Source organism: Canis lupus, chromosome 10, assembly GCF_003254725.2.
Source record: "Canis lupus dingo isolate Sandy chromosome 10, ASM325472v2, whole genome shotgun sequence".
Taxonomy (NCBI): Eukaryota; Metazoa; Chordata; class Mammalia; order Carnivora; family Canidae; genus Canis; species Canis lupus.
In genome coordinates this window covers 45,127,938-45,152,591 of record NC_064252.1, presented here as the reverse complement: position 1 = coordinate 45,152,591, position 24,654 = coordinate 45,127,938, and the positions used below count along the sequence as shown (strand labels likewise).

Sequence of the window (24,654 nt, the reverse complement as noted above, 5' to 3'; positions counted from 1 at the left end):
TACTCAAACAAAATGATGTCCAAATTATAATACATTTGAAAGGAATATAAATAGATGTGTCTAGGTATTGACTATTTTCACTAAATTCAACATTATCCATCCTATTTTCAAATTAAAATTCAATTCTTTCTCTGCTTTGAAAAGCCTTTAATTGTTTTTCTGTATTAGGCCTTCCCCAGGCCTTATTTAAAGCTCTTAGATGCTAATTATCTACCCTAGTTTCTAGGGCTTTCCCCAGCAGAAGTAGACTGACTCTCTAGTCTCCCCATGGTAACTTCCACTGTTGTTTTGCTCTAGCTGCCTCTGTGCTAGCAAGAGACTGCATTTAATTCTCTTAAGTAGAAGTCATGTCCAACCTGCTAAATTCAGAGTTTAATCTGTCTCTGTTTCCGTAATCAGGGCTGGCAAGTGTGAGCACACAGACTGACAATGTAGGTCTTATTTTGTATCTCCACTGGCATTTCCTTCCGGTAGGTCCTTTCTCATCAGGAGCCCTTCCTATGTATGTGCTTTATAAAGGTACCATCCCCCTTTGGTTTTTCTTTAGTAAGCCTTTATATCATTATAGCAAATGAGACTACTAAAAAAAAAAAAAAATACTGGTACCTTCTTCAGGGGCTGCTAAAAGAACTGTGCAGTAGCTTGCAACTCCAACAGAACAGCTTTTGACCACATTTAACTTTAAAATATTGAATCCCCTATAACCATCCTTTTGGGGTTGGTCAGACAGGGGCACATGGCCCCAGGCATGCACCAGGATGCCAGACATTCAGCTCTCCCATCTTCTGCATCCCTGCTTTTTCTTCTTTCTTGAGGCCTTCAGCTGTGGGTGACAGAGTATTTCCTGCAGGCCCCTTTTTTGGTTCCTAACTGAGGGCCACACACAGTGAGGGACAGGAAGGGAAGTATCTGGTGGGTAACAAGTTCAAAACTGAGTGAATATGGTCAAAATCAATGCCTACTTTTATTTTCAGCTTAAAATTTGACACTTAAATGATTCTTGAGGACTTTTGTCCTCCATCATCCAATATGGTACCCATACTAAATTCCAAATAACTAGTTCTTAAAGAAGAGAATTGTAGTATCACCATATTTACAATGTGAAATCAACTGAGGGTATTACTGGCTTGATCTTCTCTTTCCTCTGCCACACGATGAGTGCATTTTCTGGCAGCACAGCTGAGGGAGGTGTACCTGCCTTCTGAGAGTGTGCCTGATGGAGGGATGTGATTTTTCTTGCCTTACCTGCTTTTAGTGATGTCCCTGAGCTTTTTTCTATACTTCATGGCATAGAGATGTCTGTTCTGAGTGAAAACATTCCCTAACCTAGCTATAACTTTCTGTTTAGAGGATACACATATAATTTCTCCTAATTCCAAGATGCAAGCAGACCAGGAGGAATTTCCCCCCACTTGGCATCCTCCCTCTTGCCACACAAAGAACTCCCAGCAGAATTGTTCCCTGATTCCTCCCCGGGGATCCTATTCCTATCAGAAGGCTGTGGCCTCCACTGGCGCTGTTGCTGGGGAAGCATGCCTGGTGGGTTGGATGCTCTGGCTTCTGGTTTTCTCCAGTAAAGGGGAATGCCCTTACCAGGCATTATTCAACCATTCACAGAGAGGTTGGTGGAGGACAGGCTGGGGACTATGAGCTCATCCAGTCAAGGTGCCTCTGGCAGGCCTGAGCTAAATCCCTGTACTTGGTGCCAGGTAACTGGCTGGATATCCCTTCCAGCGATAGCTAGGATCCCTCCTACATTATTGACAGAGGAAGCCTTGGGGCAAACTTCTGAGTCTCCTCCTTAAAAAGATTCACTTTGAGGGAGTTGGATTTCTTGAAAAAATTAGCAACATTCTAAATGTGATCAGGAAAGCCAGAGAGAACTAATCATTTTCTCTGCTCCAAAAAAAAAAAAAAAAAAATCAATGGGTATCTGAAAGAAATTGCTGGGTACTGAGATCCTGAAGGCAAGGAATGTTCTCTTCTTGCTGTGTGATTATAATTGTGTGACCTTGGGGACATGGCTGTGTATGAGTCTGTGGGAGGGGAGACCACTCTCCTAGGGTTCAGAGGTGTTTTATCCGAGTCTGTGGTCAGCTCCCAATTCCTGAATATTAGCCTTTTGAATCATTTTCCATCAAGCCATTTGGATTTAGGAATATGTCCCCAAAGAAATTATAATTCCATGTTGGTTAACATTCCTCCCTTTCTCTGTGTAGTGTGGGACCGTCACACCATCTTCCTGACAGCAGTGATATTAAGTGGTTGATTGAAACCTCAAGATTCAGTGCTGGCTCTGACATTACATGAGATGAATCACTTCCCATAATCTTGCCCTGTCACTGCTGACTGTGTTTCCCTTAGAAGGAGCTGTGCATCTGAAATCATTAAGCCTCAGTATGTTATTAGCCCCCTCGTTCCTTCTGGTCAGATTAGGAGCCCCATTTCCTATGCTGGAACAAAGCCCTGAAAAATCAGCAGTTCAGCAGCAAACCCTGTTTGTGAATGTGCCATATTATCTGGAGAGACAAATGTCATTGCCTGTTTGTGGCAAGTGTGCTGTGGTGCTCTAATACGGGAACAAGAGAATGTTGAGAGTCATAGAGATTTGTTCACCCTGAGGGCCAGTGGTAACAATTTGGACTTTCATAATATTCTCTCCATTTTCTCCTCCTTCCATTGTTAAAATTCAGGGGCCTTGTGGTCTTTATCAGACATCTACTTGGCATCTACCTTGTAGGTCCTCCTCTTTGGAGACCAGCTTTCTGATAAACACATAGGGCAGAAAAGAAATGAGGCCTCAGAGAACCAGTGAGAATAGGACAAGATGAGCTGACACTAATCAAGCAAATGAGGTGGATTTTGACCCAAGGAGAGTGTGGAGTAGGTGCTCAGTGCTTTCTTACCCAAAGTGGGGTCAGCTGCTTCTGAAGAACCAGTGAAGACACAGTGCCTGGCTTCTCTCATCTTACCCCCACCCTCTGACACAATGCACATGTAATTTTGACCTGTTTATCATACTTAAACAAACCTATAGCCTAAAATAATTAATAGGACACTGAATTTTTCTTGGTTTTGGCATAAAACAAAAGAAAGCCATTTATGCTTTCCAAGTATGCTGATGGATAATATCCACTGGCCAGAGTCAGGAGCATGGCCACCTTCCCCTTTCCTCAGAGGAGTTTGGATGGAGTAGTGTGAGGGTACATGGTTTTGGGGGGCAGGTGGATAAGAATTCACATCAGATTCACATCTACCCTGCCCCCCCCCTTCTACAAGGGGACATTTCCTTGTGGAATATCTTGAACTTGGTCGACAGTAGATTCTGGAGAGTAAATGGGGTAGCTGAGCAGCATCTGCTTACTTAATGTAAAGGCTTTTTCTTGGTTAAAATCCTGGTCTGCTTTTTATTCTGATCATGACAATTTGCCAATTTTTATTCTTATTCCAAAAGTATGCATAGTTAATATAATTTAGAAATTAAAAGCAAAAAGAATATGAAAACCAGCTATAGTTCCATATTTCAAAAGTAATCACCATTTATATTTTGACATAGTCCTTCTAGAGTGTATTTTCTCTGCTATGTTGTTTTTCCTCAAAATCAAAATTTTTCCCCTTATGTATAACAGTTAAATTTTTTTTTTAATGTGCAGTAAGTGGAGTATCTGGGTGGCTCAGTCAGTTGAGCATCTACCTTCAGCTCCGATCATGATCCCAGTGTCCTGGGGTCAAGCCCGCTGCATTGGGCTCCCTGATCAGCAGGAAGTCTGCTTCTCCCTCTCCCTCTGCCCCTACCCCACACACACAGGTGCATTCTCACGCTGTCTCGCTCTCTCTCTCTCAATCTTAAATAAATAAAATATTATTAAAAATAAAAAATAATTGTGGAGTTGACAATACTACTAGAATTCTTTTCCCTAAGGCAACTATTAACAGTTTGATGGAAAGATTTCTTTCTAGTCATCTTTATGTGTTCACAATTTTAATAACCACAGGAAAATGTAACATACATTGTTTGTGACTTTTTTCCACACTTAATAATATATTACTTGCATTTTGGCATGACGTCAACACTTCTTATTTCATTATTGCCTACTTAGATTGTAATTATCCTGGTAGTGTGTGATTTCCTGGGTTCTTTCCATAGTCATCTTCCTGGTATTCTTCAGGTAGGCAGGTCAGCCTCTCTTCTATCTTAATCTTTGGGTGCCTTTCTCTGTACTTCCCATTCCTCCTTCCTGTTGCTCTTCTTTCTGAGAGTTATAGGTGGTAGACTGGACTATGACCAGACCTGATACATGGGAAATAGAAGACATCTCTGAAAAAGGAAATAGAACATATTAACTTAGTCTGCTCAGGAGAGAGACAACAATGTGAGGGATGGTTGATGGTAATGTGGTAGGTAGGTTTTTATTTTATTTTTTAAAGATTTATTTATTTGAGAGAGAAAGGGTACAAGCAAAGGGAGGGGCAGCAGGAGAGGGGGAAGAGACAATCTCAAACAGACGCCCCACTGAGTGCAGGGCCCAACTCAAGGCTTGATTTCATGACCCTGAGATCATCACCTGAACCGAAGTCAAGAGTAGAACACTTAACCAACTGAGCCACAAGATTTTTTATGTTACAGAGCAGGGGTGGCGTTACAACCTTGTCTTGTGATTTCAAGATGAGTCTCTGAGAACATAGTCTCACAGAACTTACACATCCACATAGGTGCTGGCCTCCTATTTCAAGATAATTTTGTTTCTGGCCTCCTGGGACACTTTCTCCAATGTTACTGCTGTTGCTTGGACTATTTTTTTTTTATTGTTGTAAAATACACATATTATAAAATTTATCATTTTAACCATTTTTAAGCATACAGTTCAGTGGCATTAAGTACATTCACATTGTTCTGCAACCATCACATCAGCCACTCCCAAAATTTCATCATCATCCCAAACTGAAACTCTGTACCCATTGAACACTAAGCCCTCCCCATTCCCTCTCCACACCTAACCCTTGGCAACCACCATTTTACTTTCTGTCTCTCTGATTGTGACTAGTCTTTGTGTATTATGTAAGTGGAATCACTCAGTATCTGTCCTTTGTGACTGACTGATTTTACTTAGCATAATGTCTTCAAGGTTCATCCATGTTATATAGCCTGTGTCAGAATTTCCTCCCTTTTTAAGGCTGAATAATATCTTTTTGTGTGTATATATCACAGTTTGTTTATCCATTCATCTGTTGGTGGACAGTTGGGTTGCTTCCACCTTTTGGCTGTTGTGAGAAATGCTGCAGTGAACGTGAATGTACATATCTGTTTGCGTCCCTACTTTCCTTCTTGTGGATATATTCACAGAAGTGGAGTTGAGGGATCATATGGTATTTCTATTTTTAATATTTTAAGAAATTGCCACACAGGAGCTTTACCATTTTATATTTCCACCAACAGTGTACCAGGTTCCAGTTTCTCTATGTCCTTGCCAACCTCTGTTATTTTTTTATTTTGTTTTGTTTTCTTGATAACAGAAGTGGGATTCATGGATCATATTGTCGTTCCATTTTTAATTTTTAATTTTTTGAGGAGCTTCCATACTGTTTCCATAGTGACTACCAGTTTACACTCCCATTTACAGAGTAGGAGGGCTCACTTTTTTCCACACCAACAGCTCTTGTCTTTTTGACAATAGCTATCCTAACAGGTGTGAGGTGATATCTCCTTGTGGTTTTGATTTGCATTTCCCTTGTGATTAGTGATATTGAACATATTTTCATGTCTTTTTTAGAAAAAAATGTCTGTTCAGGCTGTCTGCCCATTACTTAATTGGATTATTAGTTTTTTCCAGGACTAAATAAGAGTTTATTCTGCAGAATTTATTTATTCTTGATATTAAGTGGTATGAGTTCCTTATATATTTTGGACATTAACCCATTACCTGGTATATAGTTTGCTAATATTTTCTGTCATTCCTTAGGTTGCTTCTTTGTTTTGTTGTTTGATTCTTTTGCTGTGCAGAAGCTTTTTAGTTTGATGTAGTCTTGTTCATTTTTGCTTTTGTTGCTTGTGCTTTTGGTGTTGTATCTAAAAAACCATTGCCAAACCAGTATAGAGGAGTTTTTCCCCTGTGTTATCTTCTGGGAGTTTGATTATGTCCATTTCACGTTTATTTTTGTGAGTGTTGTAAGATAGGAACCATGGGGATTTCTAGTTTTCCCAATTTATTGAAAAGACTGTCCTTTCCCTATTGAGAATTCTTAGCTCCCCTGTCAAAATTAGTAGATCGTGTACACTACATTTTTCTAAATGATAAGACTAGTTCTGTAACTTCATAGTACTATCAAATGTCAATTAAATTAAAAATCACACTGCTTTTGAATTTAGGGGACATTTTTCTGATAGTATGCCATACAGGAATTAGGGAAAACTAAGAGAGCTAGAGCATCTCTACTGTGCAAGCTCCAGTCACTATGTCAGGAATGAACTGAACTATGATGTACCCAAGCTTATCATCCAGGGGTAGTAAATACAGGTCAATTCTGCGGAGGCATGCTAAGGGACTTCTTGGCCAGGAATTGTTGCTTCACTTACTGACTTGGTCAGGACACAGTTCAAATGACATTAGGTTCTCTGTGCCACAGAAGCTCAGATATCAAAGATTGGTGGAAATGACCTGCATGGAATAAAGCTCAGCCCAGACTGTCAGAGGCCACAGGACTTCTGTGACTTCATTCCATGGGAAGAAAGCCAAGGGACAATGAGCTGAGAAACACCTCAGGGCTAGCTTGGACATCTTTGTAGACACAGCAGCCAACAAGACCAGGGTTACACTGTTCTGTCTCTCTCTTTCTCTGTAGGGAGGATGTGAACACGAAGAACTCTACTTTCTTAATATGGCCACTCAAAGAAATTGATACTGGGGATTTACGAGAGCTAAAACAGGAGAATGTTAGAAAGAAGAAAAAGAAACCTGCCAAGAGGCTGCCTCTCCAGGAGACGATGTCCTCAGACTCAGATGACTCTTCTCCTGGCATCAGGTCCCAAGAATCCTACCCCAAGAAACACCCCAACCCCAAGGTGGGAGGGGCACGACATCACCTATCACTGGAACACCCTGAAACCTCTCTCAAGAATAGTATACATGAGGTTACTCCCCAGTTTCCAGGCCAGTTTAGTTCCCAGTATGGCAAAAACTCTAATACCCTTAAATAGTGCTGACATCCACCTCCCCAGAGAAGGTCCTCGGCCCAGGGTCTAGGAGTCAGCCAGCCACGCCATCGCTGCCATACCTCCACCTCAAGCAGCCCTGCCCTTCCCTCCTAGAGCCACCCACAGCAGCAAAGGGCTGAGGACCACTTCTGAGAAACCTTAAAGCAGTCTAGTGGCAACTTTGTTTAAGAGCCAACATTCCTCCAGGGCTGCCCAGACCTCAGCCGCTCAACACTGTGGAACTAGCCCCTCTGCTGAGGTAAGGCTGCCTTTCATTCTACCCATTTCTACCCTATTTGTAAAACAGGCACACTTACCTGTTATCCCCCACCTGGATCTCCTGTCTGTTTACATTTACAGGTTCTGGCTTTTTTCTAACCATTCTTTATCCTATTATTTTCCCTGTCCTCACAACACTACACTCAATCTTTTGGTAAACTCTACATACCCAAAAGTTTAATCTGACAGATTATTGCATAGGATTTTAAGATTTTGGGGGCAAGTTAATGTAATTATTATCCAGAAACTGCAGCTATAACCTGGAAGCTGCAGAATTGTTTTAAGTTGATTATCTCATCTGAATTAAGGAATTTTATAATTTAATTTTAAGACTGAAATGAAGACCTAGTAACTTGTGTGAGATCTGCAAAACAAAATTATTGATTTCTGGAAATTTTTATTAAGTCCTTCCTAATTATTTTTGTTTGTAGTCTGTTGTAGGTACCTCTAATTGAGTGTGGAACCAGAATAAAAACTCTTACATTGGAAACATTTCAAAACTATTGTATTGTTTACTTATTACTGTTTTCTTTGAACACATTTTAGCAATGACATAAAAGTGTTCACTTCTTTTCACTTTATTTCAAAAATGAAATAGCTTTTCCAAATTCTCTTTTTCTAGTCAATAATAGCCACAGGGCTGTATAATAATAGGGTACAGATTATTAATAAGAAAAATATTAGATGCTTTTAGCAAATAGAAAAGATAGATTTTAGAGTATCAGCAAATTTGCAACCTAATTAAAAGTGGGGTTTATATACCTGAAAACTTGGGTGTCACCAGGATTATGGCAAAGAAATTAAAGGAGAAATCTACCTCCAAAAATATGAAAGAAAAAGAGACATCAGCTCAGCATCAGGATAAAGGTAGTAATGTAGCAAGAAAGGAGTTTAAGAGTGAGGAAATAAAGCAGAATAAGATGTGAGACAGTGTGTGGGGAGGTTTGCTACCCTCCCAGAACCCAGAGATTTCTCATAGGCAGAAAGGCTCTGAAGTAGTTACTTAGTTTTGGTCTGTACAGTGGAGAACTGGTAAGGTAGGGAAGAAACCATTCATCAAGTCATATGCATGCATGCAAGCATGCATTCATGTAAGCCTGCCTGCATTCATTCAATTATTCAACAAGCAGTTGAGTGCTGACAATATGCCATGCTCCAAAGAAATACTGTATCAGACATTTGGAAGGTACTTACCTTCTCTATGCTACCTCTCTATATCTCCATTTTATTTTTGGACCAATCACTGTTTTCTGGTTTAGAGGCATGTAGAGAGAATGAAGAACTACAGGACAAATATACATAAGAAAATTTTGTTGATACTATATTACACAATGCATGATACTCTCAGTGATATTAAAGGTATGTATACTGTGTTGTACTTTATTGATACTGTCCAGTTCACTGGCTGGGGAAAATTGCAATAAGAACAATGTATTTCTACTTCTAGCTGGTGTGGAATAACAGGAACCTGATTTCATTCCCAAACCCCTGCTTGAAACAATTAAAACACTAGGTAAAATATATGTAGCCACAGTTTCCAAAACATTGGACACAGGCAATAAAGTACAATGATCTCTGAGAAACAAGTGAGGTAAGCCCCATGATTGCACAGCTTACTTCCTAGAGTCAGTTTCCAGGCTGCAGCAAAGGGAGCAGGAACCTAGGCAGAGCCTGATACCTTCTGTGAATGGAGGAACTGAAACTAGGATTCTGAGAAGACCAAAGCAACTGGAGTCTACAGAATAGAGAGCTGGAGAGGAGAAAGCTACACAGAGAACAATTCTGGATATATGTCGATAAGCCCCCTTGAGTTTTCATCTCTGTACTAGTCAGTACCTGCCTGTGAGGAAACTACTCAAGGCTGGAGGGAGAACTTTTAAAAAAAAGTTAGAGGAAACAATCCCTATAGATCACACAGATCTGGGAATATCTCCTGTTTCTTCCAGTCAGGATAGATAATAGATATCTTTAATCAGGAGGCATCAAGTAGAGTACTCAGAAGAGGTTTGCCTCAGTCCTGAAACAAAGTTGGCCTTAGGCTAAACACTTCTCTGGTCCTGTACAATAAGGCTGAAGAGCAAGCCCTAAAGGAATCAAACTGTTTCCAAGTAACCTATGTCTCAAAACAAAGCTCAAGAATATTTACAGGGATTTAAAAAAAAAAAAAACACCCAATAAAGTAAAATTTACAATGTGTGCCATTCAATAAAAAATTACCAGGCATACAAAGAAGCAAGGAAATAAGAACCATAATGAAGTGAAACTAACTCAGAAATGGCACAGATTATGAAGAGGACCAGAAAAAATTACCATGTTGGTATACATAAGACTTTATTTTTTATTATTTAAATATCTTTTGAAGGATAGTTGGTTGTATAGAGTAATGGCAGTGGTGCACTAATGCATTTCCATCCCCATACACACATCTGTAGTCATTACCTTAGGTGATTTGTGTGCTTGATTTTCACTGCATAAATCTACGCTTTTAGTGTATGCCAGAAGAAGTAATACGTGGGGTTCAGTCTGCCAAAAAATAATAGTTATGTGTCTAGATTTTTTGGCCACCACATATAATCGGCCTGGGTCATAAGCCAAGAGTGGGTCCAGGATGGAGCGATTGACAACCATACAAGTACTATGTGGAATGGGTACAGGGGAACTCTCTGAAAGAGATATATACTCTTACCAGAAGAAATGGAACAGATGTTCAAGAAACTGGATGACCATTTGAGCGATATAAAAAAAAAAAATCCATCAAATAGCAGACATTACCTCTGAGTTCCTTTTCAACTCCAGGAGTCTCTGGATCAATGACCTAGTCTGTTACCAACTCAGAGCAGTTCCATATAGATAACTGCCCTAAAAGGTGGGGAAGATGTGGTAACCAAAACATTTAGACAAGAGAAATTAATTAGGGGAATAGAATTGAAAAAGTAAAAGTAAAATTATATTTGCACATGATAAAAGAGCATACCTGAAAAGCCAGCGAGAATCCGTGATAACAGTAATTCAAACAATGTAAGAGCTCAGCTAGGTGGCAGAAAAGAACTTTAACTACAGAAATCAGTAGCTTTTGTATATCCAAATAATGATCAACTAGAAAATATATTGATAAAGGAAACCTCACTTATAATTGCAAACAAAAAAACAAGATATAGTTGATTCTCATTATTCATGGTACTTCTGTATTGTAAAGTCATCTGTAACACTGAATTTAGCAAATACTGAATCATTGCCCCCAGTGAAATATGGGATTAAGTTCCTGCAAACCTTTGATCATATCATTTTCACTAATTGATCAATATATAACCTTCTTTTGTGTGACTGTTTAAAGACACCTTATTTAATAAATATTTATAAGCATAGAACTCACAGCCAACAGTGCTATAACTCATGCCTTAAAGAAGATTGTATAACACTCATTTTTTTTCTTGCGCTTTGGAATACTAGATAGTACTTCAACACTACACTTGGGGACCATTTTATTATTATTTTTTAAATCCATCCACCTTTTTTTTTTTCTTTTTAATTCAATTTGCCAACCTTATAACACCCAGTGCTCATCTTGGGAATCATTTTAAACAGCAAGATCACCAACAGTAAGCATAACAATGTAGAAAATGTGGCATTAAAATACACTATTAAAAGGACACTTTTTTAGAGCAGGAGAGCTGAAACGAGGCAGGTGAGTGACTCATTTTTCACAGCTCGGAGCATATGCATATCCACAAAGTGTACTGACTATTGATTTTGGAATTACAAATAAATTCTAGTGAGTATATAAATTCACAAATATGGAATCCACAAATAATGAGGATCAACTATACCTAAAATTAACAAGAAATGTGGAAAAACAACATGAGAAAAACTTTAAAACACTACTGAAAGACACAAAAATAGATGTAGACATCTCTTCGTTTTAGATAGGATGGCTTAAAGTCATGAAGATGTTGACTCTCCTGGAGTTCACTTATTAAAGTAACACAATCCCAATAAAAATAACAGCAAAAATTTATAGAGTTTAAAAAGTTGATAGTAAACTTTGTATGGAAAATAAACATGTGAGAGAAACTAGAAAAAACTGAAGAAGAAAAGCCATGAGGAGAGAGGCTTGTGCTAATACATAAAACACTATAACATCTTTATGTTGTGCTAGCACAAGAAAAGACAGACTGATGGAATCGAATAAAATCCAAAAACAGACAAGTATATATATGGAAATTTAGTGTATTATAAAGATAGCATCTCAAATCACTGAAACTTTTTGGTAACTGAACCTGAGATGCCTAATGGCCCTTGGAAAACAATAAAATAGATCCATGTCTCATACTACATATAAGAATAAACTCCAAATGGATCCAAGTCCTAAATGTAAAAAAATGAAAACCTATAAGTAAAAGAAGAAAATGTGAGTGAATTCCTCTATAACATGGGTATAGAGAAAGATTTTTTAACTATGATTCAAAATCCAGATGCAATAAAAGATTGCTCAACTCTGCTACATAAAAACTTATTTTAAAAAATGCATTACCAAAAAGGACCATAAACAAAATAAGACAAATGATAAATTGGGAGAAGGTATTTGCACGATACATCACACAAAGGGCTAATGTCTTAATATATAAAGAACTTTTAAAAATTCAGGTAAAAGAAATGACCAAAAACTTGGCAGAAAATTAGGCAAAAGTTATGAACTATTTACAAAGATAAAAGAATAGACCTAAAAATATGAAAAGATGTTTAACTTCACTAATGATAAGAAAAATGCAGATTAAAATTACATTTAGAGAACTTCTGGAAATATGGCAACATGAACTGGTAATGCAAATCATTTCACAAATAATTTTAAGATCTGGATAAGATATTTTTTAAAAATCAACAAATATTTAAGGGCAAAATAAAATGCTCAAAAGCAGACAGAATGTAAAGAGTTTATTCTTCAAAAACTACAACTGGAAAAGTTAAGAATTATGTTTCTGACACTGTAGCCTAAGGACATTCCCCAACTTTCAGGACCAAGACAATAGAAGAATGCAGCCTGACTGGCTCTTGGTGCCAGAGATGAGTTCAAGGCTAAAGAAGTGAAAATTTGAGGAGATAACCCCATCAGCAAGAAACTACAGTAAGAGAGAGCCATAAAATCTGAGCATAAACTCTCTTTTAATTCTTGGCTGATCACTAAATTATACATGTAAAAGGGAGAACTCAGGAAACTCTGTGTGTGTGTGTGTGTCTTAAGGAGAAAGCAGAGAAGAAGCTACTCTTGAGAAAACTAATGGAACAAGTCTGTGTGTTTGTACTTTTTAACTGAAATGCATTTCCAAACCATGCATAGGTTGGGCAACAGTAATCTACTCTTAGGGAATTAAAGTGTCAGGGGAAAGAGCCAGAGACTGGCAGAGCAGTTGAAAATTTAAGCAAGTAAATTGCTGAAAGAGTGTGCTCCAAAATCTGCCCAAATCTTTGGCTGACCACCAAATTATTGGGCATAGAGGAAGTACTGAAGGTGGCAAGGTAAAAAAAAAAAAAAAAAAGCAGCAGTGAGAAGCCATAGAGCAGAATAGAGATTTTGAACTTCCAATTACAGGAAATAAAAGTTTGTAGTTTGAGTACAAGCAAGATAACTTATTAGAATAGAAAAAAAAATCAAGCAGACCAAAAAGATTTTAAAAATTTTAAAGACTTGAAGAATGCAGTAGAATCCAGCATCACTAGAACATATGCCCTAAAGTATCCAGTTTTGAACAACAACAACAAAAACTTAGTAGACATACCAAGAAATAGAAAAATGTGTTCCATTCTGATGGATCAAAGACCCCATCATTAGAAATTTTGATTGAGTCCATATGTTCTGTTTAGCAGACTTCAAAGCAACTACTATAAGTATATATAAAGAATTAAAGGAAAATATAGTATTAATGAAGAAATTAATAGGGAATCTCAATAGAAAAATGAAGGTTTTAAATATTTTTTTTAATTTTTATTTATTTATGATAGTCACAGAGAGAGAGAGAGAGAGAGAGGCAGAGACACAGGCAGAGGGAGAAGCAGGCTCCATGCACCGGGAGCCCGACGTGGGATTCGATCCCGGGTCTCCAGGATCACACCCTGGGCCAAAGGCAGGCGCCAAACCGCTGCGCCACCCAGGGATCCCCAAAAAATGAAGGTTTTAAAAGTGCAAAAGGAAAACTCAAAACCTGAAAAGTACAAGAAAACATATGCTAAATGGACTGTGAACAGCAGAGTGAGAAGAGCAGAAGAATCATTGAACTTGAATATGGGTTAATAAAAACTATCCAATCCAAAGAAAAGAAGAAAAAAGATTGAAAAAAAGTAAACAAAAACCTCAGAGACCTGTAGGATTATTTCAAGCATTTCAAAATACATAAAATTGGGATCCTAGAAGAGGAGGAGTCAGAGAAAATTTAAAAAAACAAACAAACATGGAGACAATGAAAACTTCCAAAATGTTGTGGAAAATGTGAATATATCTGATAAGTCTAAGTAATCCTAAGCATTATAAATACAAATAAAATCAAGTCATGCCATAGTCTAACTGATAAAGATGATGATAACAAGAAAATCTTGAAAGCAGCCAGAGAAGAACAGTGTGTTGCATTCAGGGAAATAATTTCACAACATAAATGACTTCTCAACTAACACTAGAAGATGTAGGAATGGCAACTGTGCAGAAAGAAAGAAAAAAACAAAAAACCTGTAACAATTATATATTCGGTGATCTACCTTCCAGACTAAAGGTGAAACGAATACACTTAAGTATGTTTGAATAAACTCTTAACACAGTACCACCCTCTGACAGATAATTATAAATTCTGGACAGAATACAAATAATAACTATCCAGAGACTCTGGAGAGTGATTTAGGCAAGCAGATTCTGATATGGTGAATTTCCTATTATTAACATATTTTAGCTTGAGAGCAGGCTGAGGCAGGATATGGTCAGTGCCACATGTGGAGACTTACTCTCTAAATGAAAACATGTATTCTTTCTTGATCAAAGAACAGAAAACAGAATTTGGAGAAACTCTAAGTTCTGGAAAGTGCAGAAAGAACCAAAAAAGGAAAGAGCCAGAAACAGGGAGCCACAAATTTTGTGTATTTAACTCTGCCCAAATCTCTGACTGACTCCCTAACCACACATGCATAGGCAGGTTATAAGATCACCATCAAAGGCTAAAATAATTACACAGAACTTTGAACTGCCACCCAAGAGGCAGAGGTTTCTGTTTAACAAAATTAATGTCTGCTTAAATACCAAGGCTTGTGAGTGTTGTTATAGAATCCAGAATCTCTGCAACCTAATATGGACGACTTCTGGAATAAAACTTTAAGTTATTCAACTTTTAATCATGAGAATGTGATTCAATTTCAAGAGAAAAAGCAATAAACAAACCTGATATGACCCAGATGTTGAATTATCAGACAAGGACTTTAAAGTAGCCATTATAACAATGTCCATTCAAGTAAGGAAAAGATGCTTATAACAATGAAGACAGAAAATACCAGCAAGGAAACAAACAGACAAACAGGAAATTCTAGAACTAAAAATTAAAATATCTTAAGTTTTAAAACACCATGAAATAGGCTTGTGAAAAGAAGGAAGGGTCCATGGATCTGGGATAAATCAATAGAAATTAGTCTAACAGGGATGCCTGGATGGCTCAGCAGTTGATCCTGGAGACCTGGGATCGAGTCCCACATCGGGCTCCCTGCATGGAGCCTGCTTCTCCCTTTGCCTGTGTCTCTGCCTCTCTCTCTCTCTCTGTGTCTCTCATGAATAAATAATAAAATAAAATAAAATAAAATAAAATAAAATAAAATAAAATAAAATAAAATAAAATAAAATAAATAAAATAATTAGTCTAATAAAGGATAAAATAATTTTTTAATGAACAGAATTTCAGGAAATGTTGGGGGCAATGCCCAGAAATCTAATATACTTTGTAACTGGAGTTTTAAAATGAGAGGAGAGAGAGGATGGAAAAAAATGGAGAAACATTGGCTAAAAAATATCCCAGATTTCTTGAAAGACATAAATTTATAGATTCAAGTTCAGTGAACTCCAGACAAAATAAATAATAAAATCATAGTTAGAGTGTTGAAAACCAAACACTAAAAAAAAATCTTGAAAGCTTCCAGGAAAAAAAATGACACATCATGTAAAAAGGAACTATAATTAGAAATCACTGACTTCTCATCAGAAACTGTAGAATCTAGAAGGCAGTGGAACAACATCATTAAAATGTTGAAAAATAAAACATCTCAAACCAGAATTCTATATCAAATGAAAATATTCTTCAAAAATAAAGGCAAACTAAAGACATAAAAAAGTAAACCAAGGGAAATAAAAAGTAAACCAAGGAAAATTATTATCAGAAGACTTGCACTGCAAGAAATGCTAAAGAAAAATTTTCAGGCTGAAGGGAATATATACAATATAGAAAATTAGATCTTAAGGATGAGATGACCAGCATCTATGAAATATTTTTTAAACTGTTTTTCCTCTTAATTCTCTTGATATATATAGATGTATACATGTGGCAACTATGGCATAAAAGGCAACTAACTGGTGGAGTGGTAAATGGGTCTATATGGTTGCAAGAGTTTCTTTCTTTCTTTTTTTTTTTCTTTTTTAAGGGTTTCTAGATTTTAAAGAGTTGTGAATTTTAACTTCTTTCTTTCAGCACCTAAGTAGGTCAGAAAAAAAAGTAAAAATATACATTATTTTAACCTTGACTTATACTTTAAATCCTGGATAACTTCTTTTCCAGTGTGCTTGGTACTTTAATTAATATACCACATGCCTTGGCCATTAAACAAGTTTCAATAAATTTAAACTTAATTAAATTTAAATTTAATTGAAATCATACAGAGTATGTTCTTGGAGTACAATGAAATTAAGTGAGAAACCAATGGCAATAAGATATTTATTAAAATGTCAAAATATTTGGAAATTAAACACATTCCTGAATAATCCATAGCACAGAGAATAAATTACTAGGTAAAATGACAAATCCAAAAGTTAGTTCTTTGAAAAAATCAATAAACCTTTAATTAGTAAGAAAAAAAGAGAACATAAATTAACAGAAAGAGTGGTTATCACTAGAGATCCTACAGACATTTTAATATTAAAATTAGCAACAAATTTTATGAGAATATTAGCAACAAATTTTATCCTGAAAATTCAAAAACTAAGAAGATATGGACCTTGAAAAAGAAAATTAATTAAAACTGACATAAAATGAAGCAGAAAATCCGAATCACCTTATCTATCAAAGAAATTTAATGGGGCATCTAAACCCTTTCCACAAAAGAAGTTCCAGGCCTAGATGGTTTCACTGGAGAATTTTATCACAAAGAGTGAAAGAAAAAATAATACCAATCTTACACAAAATCTTTCAGAAAATAGAGGAAGAAGTAGTACTTCCCAACTTTTATGAGCCTAGCAAAACTCTAATATCAAAACAAGGGTAACAATAAAAGCAAAATACTATGTAAGTTAATCAAATCCAACCATACATAAAAAGATGCTACCTCATGACCAAGTCAGATTCATCCCAAAAATGAAAGATTGTCTTAACAATCAATAATACTCCATTCATGTAATTCAATTTATTGCCACATAAAGGATTATCTCACTAGGGTTCAGAAAAAAAAATGATCTGACATAATTCAGGGTCCCTTCATGATGTAGACTTTCAAGAACATAAGAAAAGAGAACTTCCTCAAATTAATACAGGGCTTTGTATGTAAATGAGCCAAAGATGGCTCTTTGGTGGATTATTTCTTTACTGCTAACTGAGACCCATTTGTGCAACAGCCTGCTGGCGCCAAATTGAAATTTTTTGCACATCCAATTAGTTTTAAAATAGTTCAAACAAGTATTTTTAGCTATTTAGACTGCCTGCTTTGCATAACTCATGAAACCTCACTGAAAGCTGTGCCTACTGATAATATTGGGCCTTGTAGCTATTAGACTCCAAGCAGCTGCTGCCCTTTGGAGGTTTCTCATCCAGAGACTGACTACCTGCCTTATTGCTGAATGGCATCACCTAAACATGTAAGCCCTCTCTCCAATCTTCCTCTCCCCCTGCAGTTTCCTGCCTGCCTTCTAGAAGTGGCTTCTTTTTCTAAGCCTTTGAGAAGTCTCATGTGAGGGACTCTCTCATTCAACACTTTTCAAATGTCACCCAATAAAGCTTGTTGTGTATAACTGCCTCTTCTGATAATATCTTTTTCCTTGATCAGTCCCTGAGTCCCTCAAACTCCCTACAGGCATCTACCAGAAAAAAAGGAAATCTACAGTTGCCATAAATGCTTTACCCTATGATTGGGAATAAGGCAAGGATACCCACTACCACATCTATTAAACATTGTACTGAAGTTCCTAGTCAGTGTAATAAGCAAGAAAAAGAAATAAAAGCCACCAAGATCAGAAAATAAATTTTTAAAAATGTTCGCCTAAGTCACAATTATTTACCTAGATAATTCCAAAGAATATTCAGCACTACCATTAGAACTTATATGTGAGTTTAGCAAAGTCACAGAATACAAGATCAATATTATAAAACTCAATTATAATTCTGTATACCGGCAACAATTGAAAATGGAAAGTTTTAAACATTTAAAATAGTGTCAAAGACCACAAAGTATTTGGTAATAAATTTAACCAAAGAAATGACAGCCTCTACATTGTAAATTCCAAAACACTCCTTAGAGAAATTAAGGAAGACCAAAATAAGTGGATATATCATGTTTATAAATTGGAAAAATCAAAATTATTAAGATATCAGTTCTCTTTACATCTGTTTATAAAGTCAATGTAATTCCACACATCATTCCAGCAGATTTTTTGATAAAAACTATGAATCTGATTCTAAAATACGTGTAGAAATGTAAAGGAACTAGAATTTCCAAAATGTTCTTGAAAAAGAAAAACAAAGTTGGGTGACTTAATTTACCTAATTTTGTGGTTTATTCTAAAGCTAAAATAAACCAGAGTGGTATTGATGAGATAATCACCACATCGATCAATGGAATGGAAAAGAGTCCAGAAATGGATTGACATATATATATATGGTCAATTGATTTTCAACAACAGTGGCAAAGCAATTCAATGAGAATTATGTTCAAAACCTGATACTGGAAATACTGGATCTGCATGTGGAAAAAAGTGAACATCAACCATCACACCAAGCCACAGACTTGAAGAAAATCTTTGCAAAGCATATAAATCTAATAAAGGACTATTTAAGATATCAAAGTAACTCTTACAACTCAATAATAAAAAGGCAGATAGCCCAATATTCTTTCACAGATTAAATTTTATTGTGTATTTCACAAAAGAAGGCCTGTGATTAGCCGTGAATGCACGAAAACTATTCAGTATCATTAGTCATGATGGCTTTTTTTTTGTATGTCAGCTTGGTAATGCTACAATCCCCAATTTTCAATCCAACATGAGTCTAGATGTTGCTGTGAAGGCATTTTGTAGATATGATTAAAATCCATAACCAGTTGACTATAAGGGGGATTATCATAGATAACCTGGCGGGTCTGATTCAATTAGTTGAGGGATCTTAAGGACAGAACTGATGCTTTCCTGATGAAGAAGAAATTCTGTCTGTGGACAACAGCTTTGTTCAGTGTCCAAAGAGTTCCGGCTTGCTCTTCCTGACAGCCTGCCCTAGGTGTGCAGTTTTAGCCAGACTGCAGAGCATGAAGGTGAGGAGTGGGAAGGATATTGTCTGGCAATCCTTCAGGAGACTCTAGAGGAGACAGCTGACCTCATCTGAAAGATGTTGTACTTTGATTTTTGGACCTATAAGAACTAGGGTAGAGGGACGCCTAGATGGCTCAGGGGTTGAGCATCTGCCCTCGGCTCAGGGTGTCATTCCCATCCAGAGATTAAGTGCCACAGCAGGCTCCCTGCAAGGAGCCTGCTTCTCCCTCTAAGTCTGCCTCTCTCTCTCTCTCTGTCTCTCATGAATAACAAATAAAATCTATAAGAAAAAAAGAAGAACTAGAGCAGAAATACCACATATTCTGCTAAATTCTGGACGTGCTGCTTTCACATGGGCTTCCTGGGACATTAGGTTCACCATCTTCTGTAAAATGGGCTGTGCAGAGGCATTCACTGTTCCAGAAATACTTGGGGGCTAGAGGGCCAACCTCAGACACTTGCTCCATTGTATTTCCAACCCCCAGCCTCCAAAGGAGGACTTGTGTCTTACTAAGAGCTCTTCTTTTACTTTCCTGAGGGCAAGGATTTGGAGGACAGTGGTCCAGGGACTTTTAGTTCTAGGACTGCTCTGTGAGGTTAAGTGAATAATGTTCTTCCTCTCATTTCTTTTCCACATTTCCTCTCTTTGTTAATATATTTAACCTATACCTCATGCCCAGCAGAGAAACGTCTCATTTGCTGTTTTGCTGTGATTGAGATCAAGGAGAAAACATCAAGGTCCACCAACAGCTCAATTTTCGAAGCACATCTTGCATCTCTGCTCCCTGGGCAATGATCTAGTCTACTTTCTCTATAAATTATCTGTTTTCATGTTTGAGTTATTCTAGATGTCTGTGGAGAGACCTCTGGGGTTTCTGCTCACTCTCCATCAAAGTTTAAGGTATCCAGGCAAGGTGGTGGTCTTTAATCAGGAGTCTGCATCAAGTAGGCCTTCTATGAACCCTGCAAGAGCGTGTTACTGCAAAAGCTTTGCTTAAAGCAAAGGCTGAGATGCCTCATGCTCCTTGAGGTGGCCTTTTCCACTTTTAAGTAACTCTGCCTTCATTTGGAGTTACAACCTATCTGCTGGAGAGTGTCATAAGGTTTCAAACCTCTCTCTGGGAGTTTTTGGAGGTACAACCTAGCAATCCTGTCTACATTATCAGAAACCTTCATTTGTGTTTCTCTGCTTCCAGAGTAAATTTGAATATAAATGATTTGCCTTCTGCCGGGAACCCAAAATTTTATTCGTTATATGTGAGTCTTCCCAATATTCCATCCTTTCCTATAAAACAGAGTAGAAATGGTCCAAGGTAGGAGTTACACCCTCCAGTCGAAGCTTACAACTTTAATATGCCTATAAATTGCCTTATTGAAAAAGCACAAGACCTGGCCCTATTCCCAGAGATTCAGACTTACTGGGCCTTAGGTGGAGCCTGGCATTCTGTATTTTTAACAAGCTCCTGAGCAGGATCTCAGCAAATTATACCTGGGGAGCCAGCATCTAAGTAGGTGATCTAAGAGAAATGCTCCTCCCCACTATGCTTCTCACCTCCCAGTTCTTTTTTTTTTTTTTTTTAAGATTTATTTATTTATTTATTCATGATAGACAGAGAGAGAGAGAGGCAGAGACACAGGAGGAGGGAGAAGCAGGCTCCATGCTGGGAGCCCGACGCAGGATTTGATCCCAGGACTCCAGGATCGCACCCTGGGCCAAAAGCAGGCACTAAACTGCTAAGCCACCCAGGGATCCCCCTCACCTCCCAGTTCTGAGCCCTAAGCACCCTCCCTCTCATCAGGGCCAAGGAGAGCTCAAGAGCTTCTAAGACCCAGAGCCAGTTTACCTCTTGACTATCAGGCTTGTGGTCCCTACAGAAGGCCTTCTGGGCACCTGGAGTGAAAACTATGCCTGCCTTATAGGGCTGTTGTGGGCATAAAATAGAGGGCTTGGAACAGGAGCCAGCACACAGAACTCAATAAATGTTAGCTCCTCTATAATCATTATCACTGCCTTTGCTACTACCATCACTCCCGCTCCCACTGAGAGATGGCAGGGAGTCTCCTAAATGCCTCCACCCTCATGCTTTGTGAGGAAACCACTCAGAGCAGTCCAGAGCCATGTGGTGCAAGGGATAATCATGAGCTTGGCATCAAAACCAAATTTCTTTTATCTATCTCCCTCCAGGCATTGGGAGACTTTCCCAGGGCTCTCAGCCTGTGGAGGATTAGCCCATCCACCCCTCCCAGCAGTGAATTGTCCCTCCACTGAAAAGTTAGTATCTCACCACCCCTCTCCATGACTGTTTCTTTCCTATATGCCACTGCAATCCTGAAATCCCCTTTCTGTCATTCCAGATATGCATGGTAGTCTCATTCTGATCTAGCTCCCTCTTCCCAGGCATCAAAGGGCTGATGGAAGCCCTCACCAAGCCCTCCTTCGGAATCACAATGCTATAACTCTCCCCTCAAGATAGTGATGACTGAAAAAAAAAAAAGATAGTGATGACTGTGTGGAGGCTAGTGCCCTTCCTGGTGTTCCTCATGCAGTCCTTCAGAAGCTCATCAACCTTTGTTCCAGGAAGTAGAATGGCTTTGGCTTGAGACTCTGCTGACCCATTCACAAAGAGTAGGAATTCTTTCTCAATGTACTAAGATGAACCAAGTACATAGTGTAAGTGCTCAATACATGTAGAATGGCTGGACCTTGGTTTAGGTAACCTTGCTCCTGGGCTTCAAAATTCCCTGATAAGGGCAAGTGTATTTCAGAGAAATAACTCAATCTAGGCCACAGCAGGGGCTAGCATGGACCAGATGATGCCTCTCCAGGCAATCCCTCTGGGATATGGGAAGTATATCACCTAGATCTTTCTGGAAGACCCTACTCTGTCCTTTCTATTTGGCCTCTGGCTAAGAGGCATGTAGTATGGCCTGGCCACACATGTTCTTTCACAGGACCTGTAGTCACCAGCTTTTTGGGCCCTACTTGATAATATTTTGCATTGTATACCCAATATCCTCTGACTAATGTAACAGTTATGAGTGGGACAGATGCTACAATCAGGATTAAAATAGGAGATCCCATTCTTGGAGGATTAGCTAGGTAACAATGTTTGCCAGTGCCCCCACCATTAGGCGTGATTATGTAAACTGAAAAGGAAGAGGTCTACCACTCATGGTGGATTGCTGGTTAGGGGCAACCAATGAGAGAGGGTATCATTCATACTGGGGAGATGCTCATTTGTTGATTCCTCAGTAGTTAGCCCAACTGAAAGCTGACTATTCAGGATAAGGTCAAAGTGACCATACCTTACTTCACCCAGGCTATTAACTAACCTTCCCTCTGATTCTGCAGATGGGTTTGGACAGAGTGAGGGCTTCATGCACATATCAACAACCATTTTTGTGACTTGAGAGTTCACACCCCTCTGTATAGGTGCCTGGTGGGAGATCCTAAGTCCTGAAAAGGCCTAGGGGCTCAGCTTCGTGGTATGACAGAGACCATAGGGAGACAGTTTAAATGCATGGTTAAGAATCCACCTCTGATGGCAGCCTAACTCTACAATGGTGAGTGTTGCTCTTTGCTTCAGCTTCCCCCTTTGTTATTGTGGAAATTCAATGAATTAATTTACAAGTGCTTTGCACAGTGTGTGGCACAGAGTAAGTGCTATGAACGTGCTATCGTCACTAACTGGAGTTCATGTTTTCTCAGCATCTCTCTCTAAATAACAAGCAGGTTTCATCCTGGTGGGATTGCTATAAAGTATCTTCTAAAACCAAGCCTTAGTTCTCCAAAAATTGCAAAGCTGTCAGTTTGATGGTTTTGCAAAATTCTGTGCTTTCTTTTTAATAGGCTGGAAGCACAACACAAACCTATTGGCTCACTGTCTCCCATCATAACCTTGGAGAAACTCAAGGGACATATGGGACAGAAGATCTGGTTTGAAAAATAGGACCTGATCACCAAAGGTGGTCACTGGTAAAGAGCAAAATAAACTTGCCATATAACCTTGAGTTCATGGCAATGCAGCCAATGATCCCTAAAGAACCTCCCAGGTCTCTCTCCTATGACCCCTCTCCCCCTTCTTCTTCCATAACCCAAGACAGCATTAATAGTAACTCTGGGGCCCATGCAACATACAGACTGTGAGCTCATAAGGAGAGAGAGAATGATGGCAATACCCTCATCTCCAAAGGGAAGGTAGAAGCCAGGGTAGGGAGTGGGTGGAACAGAGAAGAGAGATGAAAAGGAGAGAGAAAAAGAAGAAAGAATAAAGATTGAGAGAGGGAGAAAAGGAAGAAGGAAAGAGGGAGGGAGAGGCAAAAGAAAAGAGCTAAGTCCTCTATATATCCATTTGTAAGAAATCAGAATTCAATAGAGAAGAAAAATTCAAAAGCCACACTTCACAAAGAGTGAAATGGAAATGTAAAATACCCTTGTCTCCTCTAAAATATATTATTCATTGCTCTGTGTCACTGCAGATGTGTGTCTGTGTCCACTCACAGATAAGCAGGACACATTTGCATGATTTAAATGTCATCCAGATCCTGTGAATAATAAACTGGTGTGAAGTCAGTCCAGAGGGTCTGAGTCACTTTCCCTGGAAACTCTTACTTCATCAGCTAAGTCTCCACTCAAGGGTTTGAAATTCTAAGTGCCTGAAACTTCTTGTTGTGCTATCTCATCACTCCCAGAGGAATTAGGTCAAAACAAACCATGTTCCCGTCATCAGCAGCTTTCAAACACCCCCCCCTACGTAGGGCCACTTCATCATATCAAATAAGTTAGACCTAGTCTCTGTCCTCCTGGGAATTTTAATGTCCAGCATTGAAAAGATGTAAGATAATATCTGCAGAATGAGAAACAAGTAAGTATGTAGGGGGAAACAATGACCTTCTTCCAGAATGGCATTAAAATTTGAACATTATTTAGGTCAAGCCATTTTGACATATATTATCCTCATTATCTATATGATAGATATAGATATAGTACATTCCTGGAGTTTGGTACTCAAAGCTAGGGTTCACATATTCAGCAAGTATTTAGTGAGTTGTTACTTGTGCCAGACTTTATTCTATGCACCGAAAAATATAGTAATAAACAAAGGAGGGGCACCTGGGTCAGTTGGTTAAACATCTGCCTTCAGCTCAGCACATGATCCTGGGGTCCTGGGATCAAGGCCCACATCAGTTTCTTCTGATGAGGAGCCTGCTTCTCCCCTCTCCTACCCCTCCCTCATGCTTTCTTTCACTACCTCTCTCTCTCTAATAAATAAAATCTTTTTAATAAAATACAATAAGGAAGATAAAATCCCTGTCCTCATGGTGCTTATGGGAGTGATAGACTATGAGGGTGATAGAAAATAAATAATATATGTAGTATGTCAGATGGAGAAAAGTGCGATGGAGAAAAATAAAGCAGGAAATTGAGATTGAGAATGTG

General features: G+C 38.3%; 1 protein-coding gene across 8 annotated transcripts in view; it reads left to right on the top strand.

Moving 5' to 3' along the window:
• The window catches only part of VWA3B (von Willebrand factor A domain containing 3B), a 256,331-nt gene that overhangs the window by 195,083 nt on the left and 36,594 nt on the right, over positions 1-24,654 (top strand). For 3 of the 8 annotated variants that reach the window (XM_049115853.1, XM_049115852.1, XM_049115855.1), the window contains 2 exons: positions 6,841-7,451; positions 7,903-7,971. In XM_049115853.1, coding sequence (XP_048971810.1) covers positions 6,841-7,195 — 355 coding nt within the window. In that variant the 3' untranslated portion in view covers positions 7,196-7,451; positions 7,903-7,971. Of the gene's footprint in view, positions 1-6,840; positions 7,452-7,902; positions 7,972-22,647; positions 22,769-24,654 lie in introns of those variants that run through there. The other 5 variants (XM_035696404.2, XM_025464606.3, XM_025464618.3 and 2 more) reach the window with 4 other exon arrangements.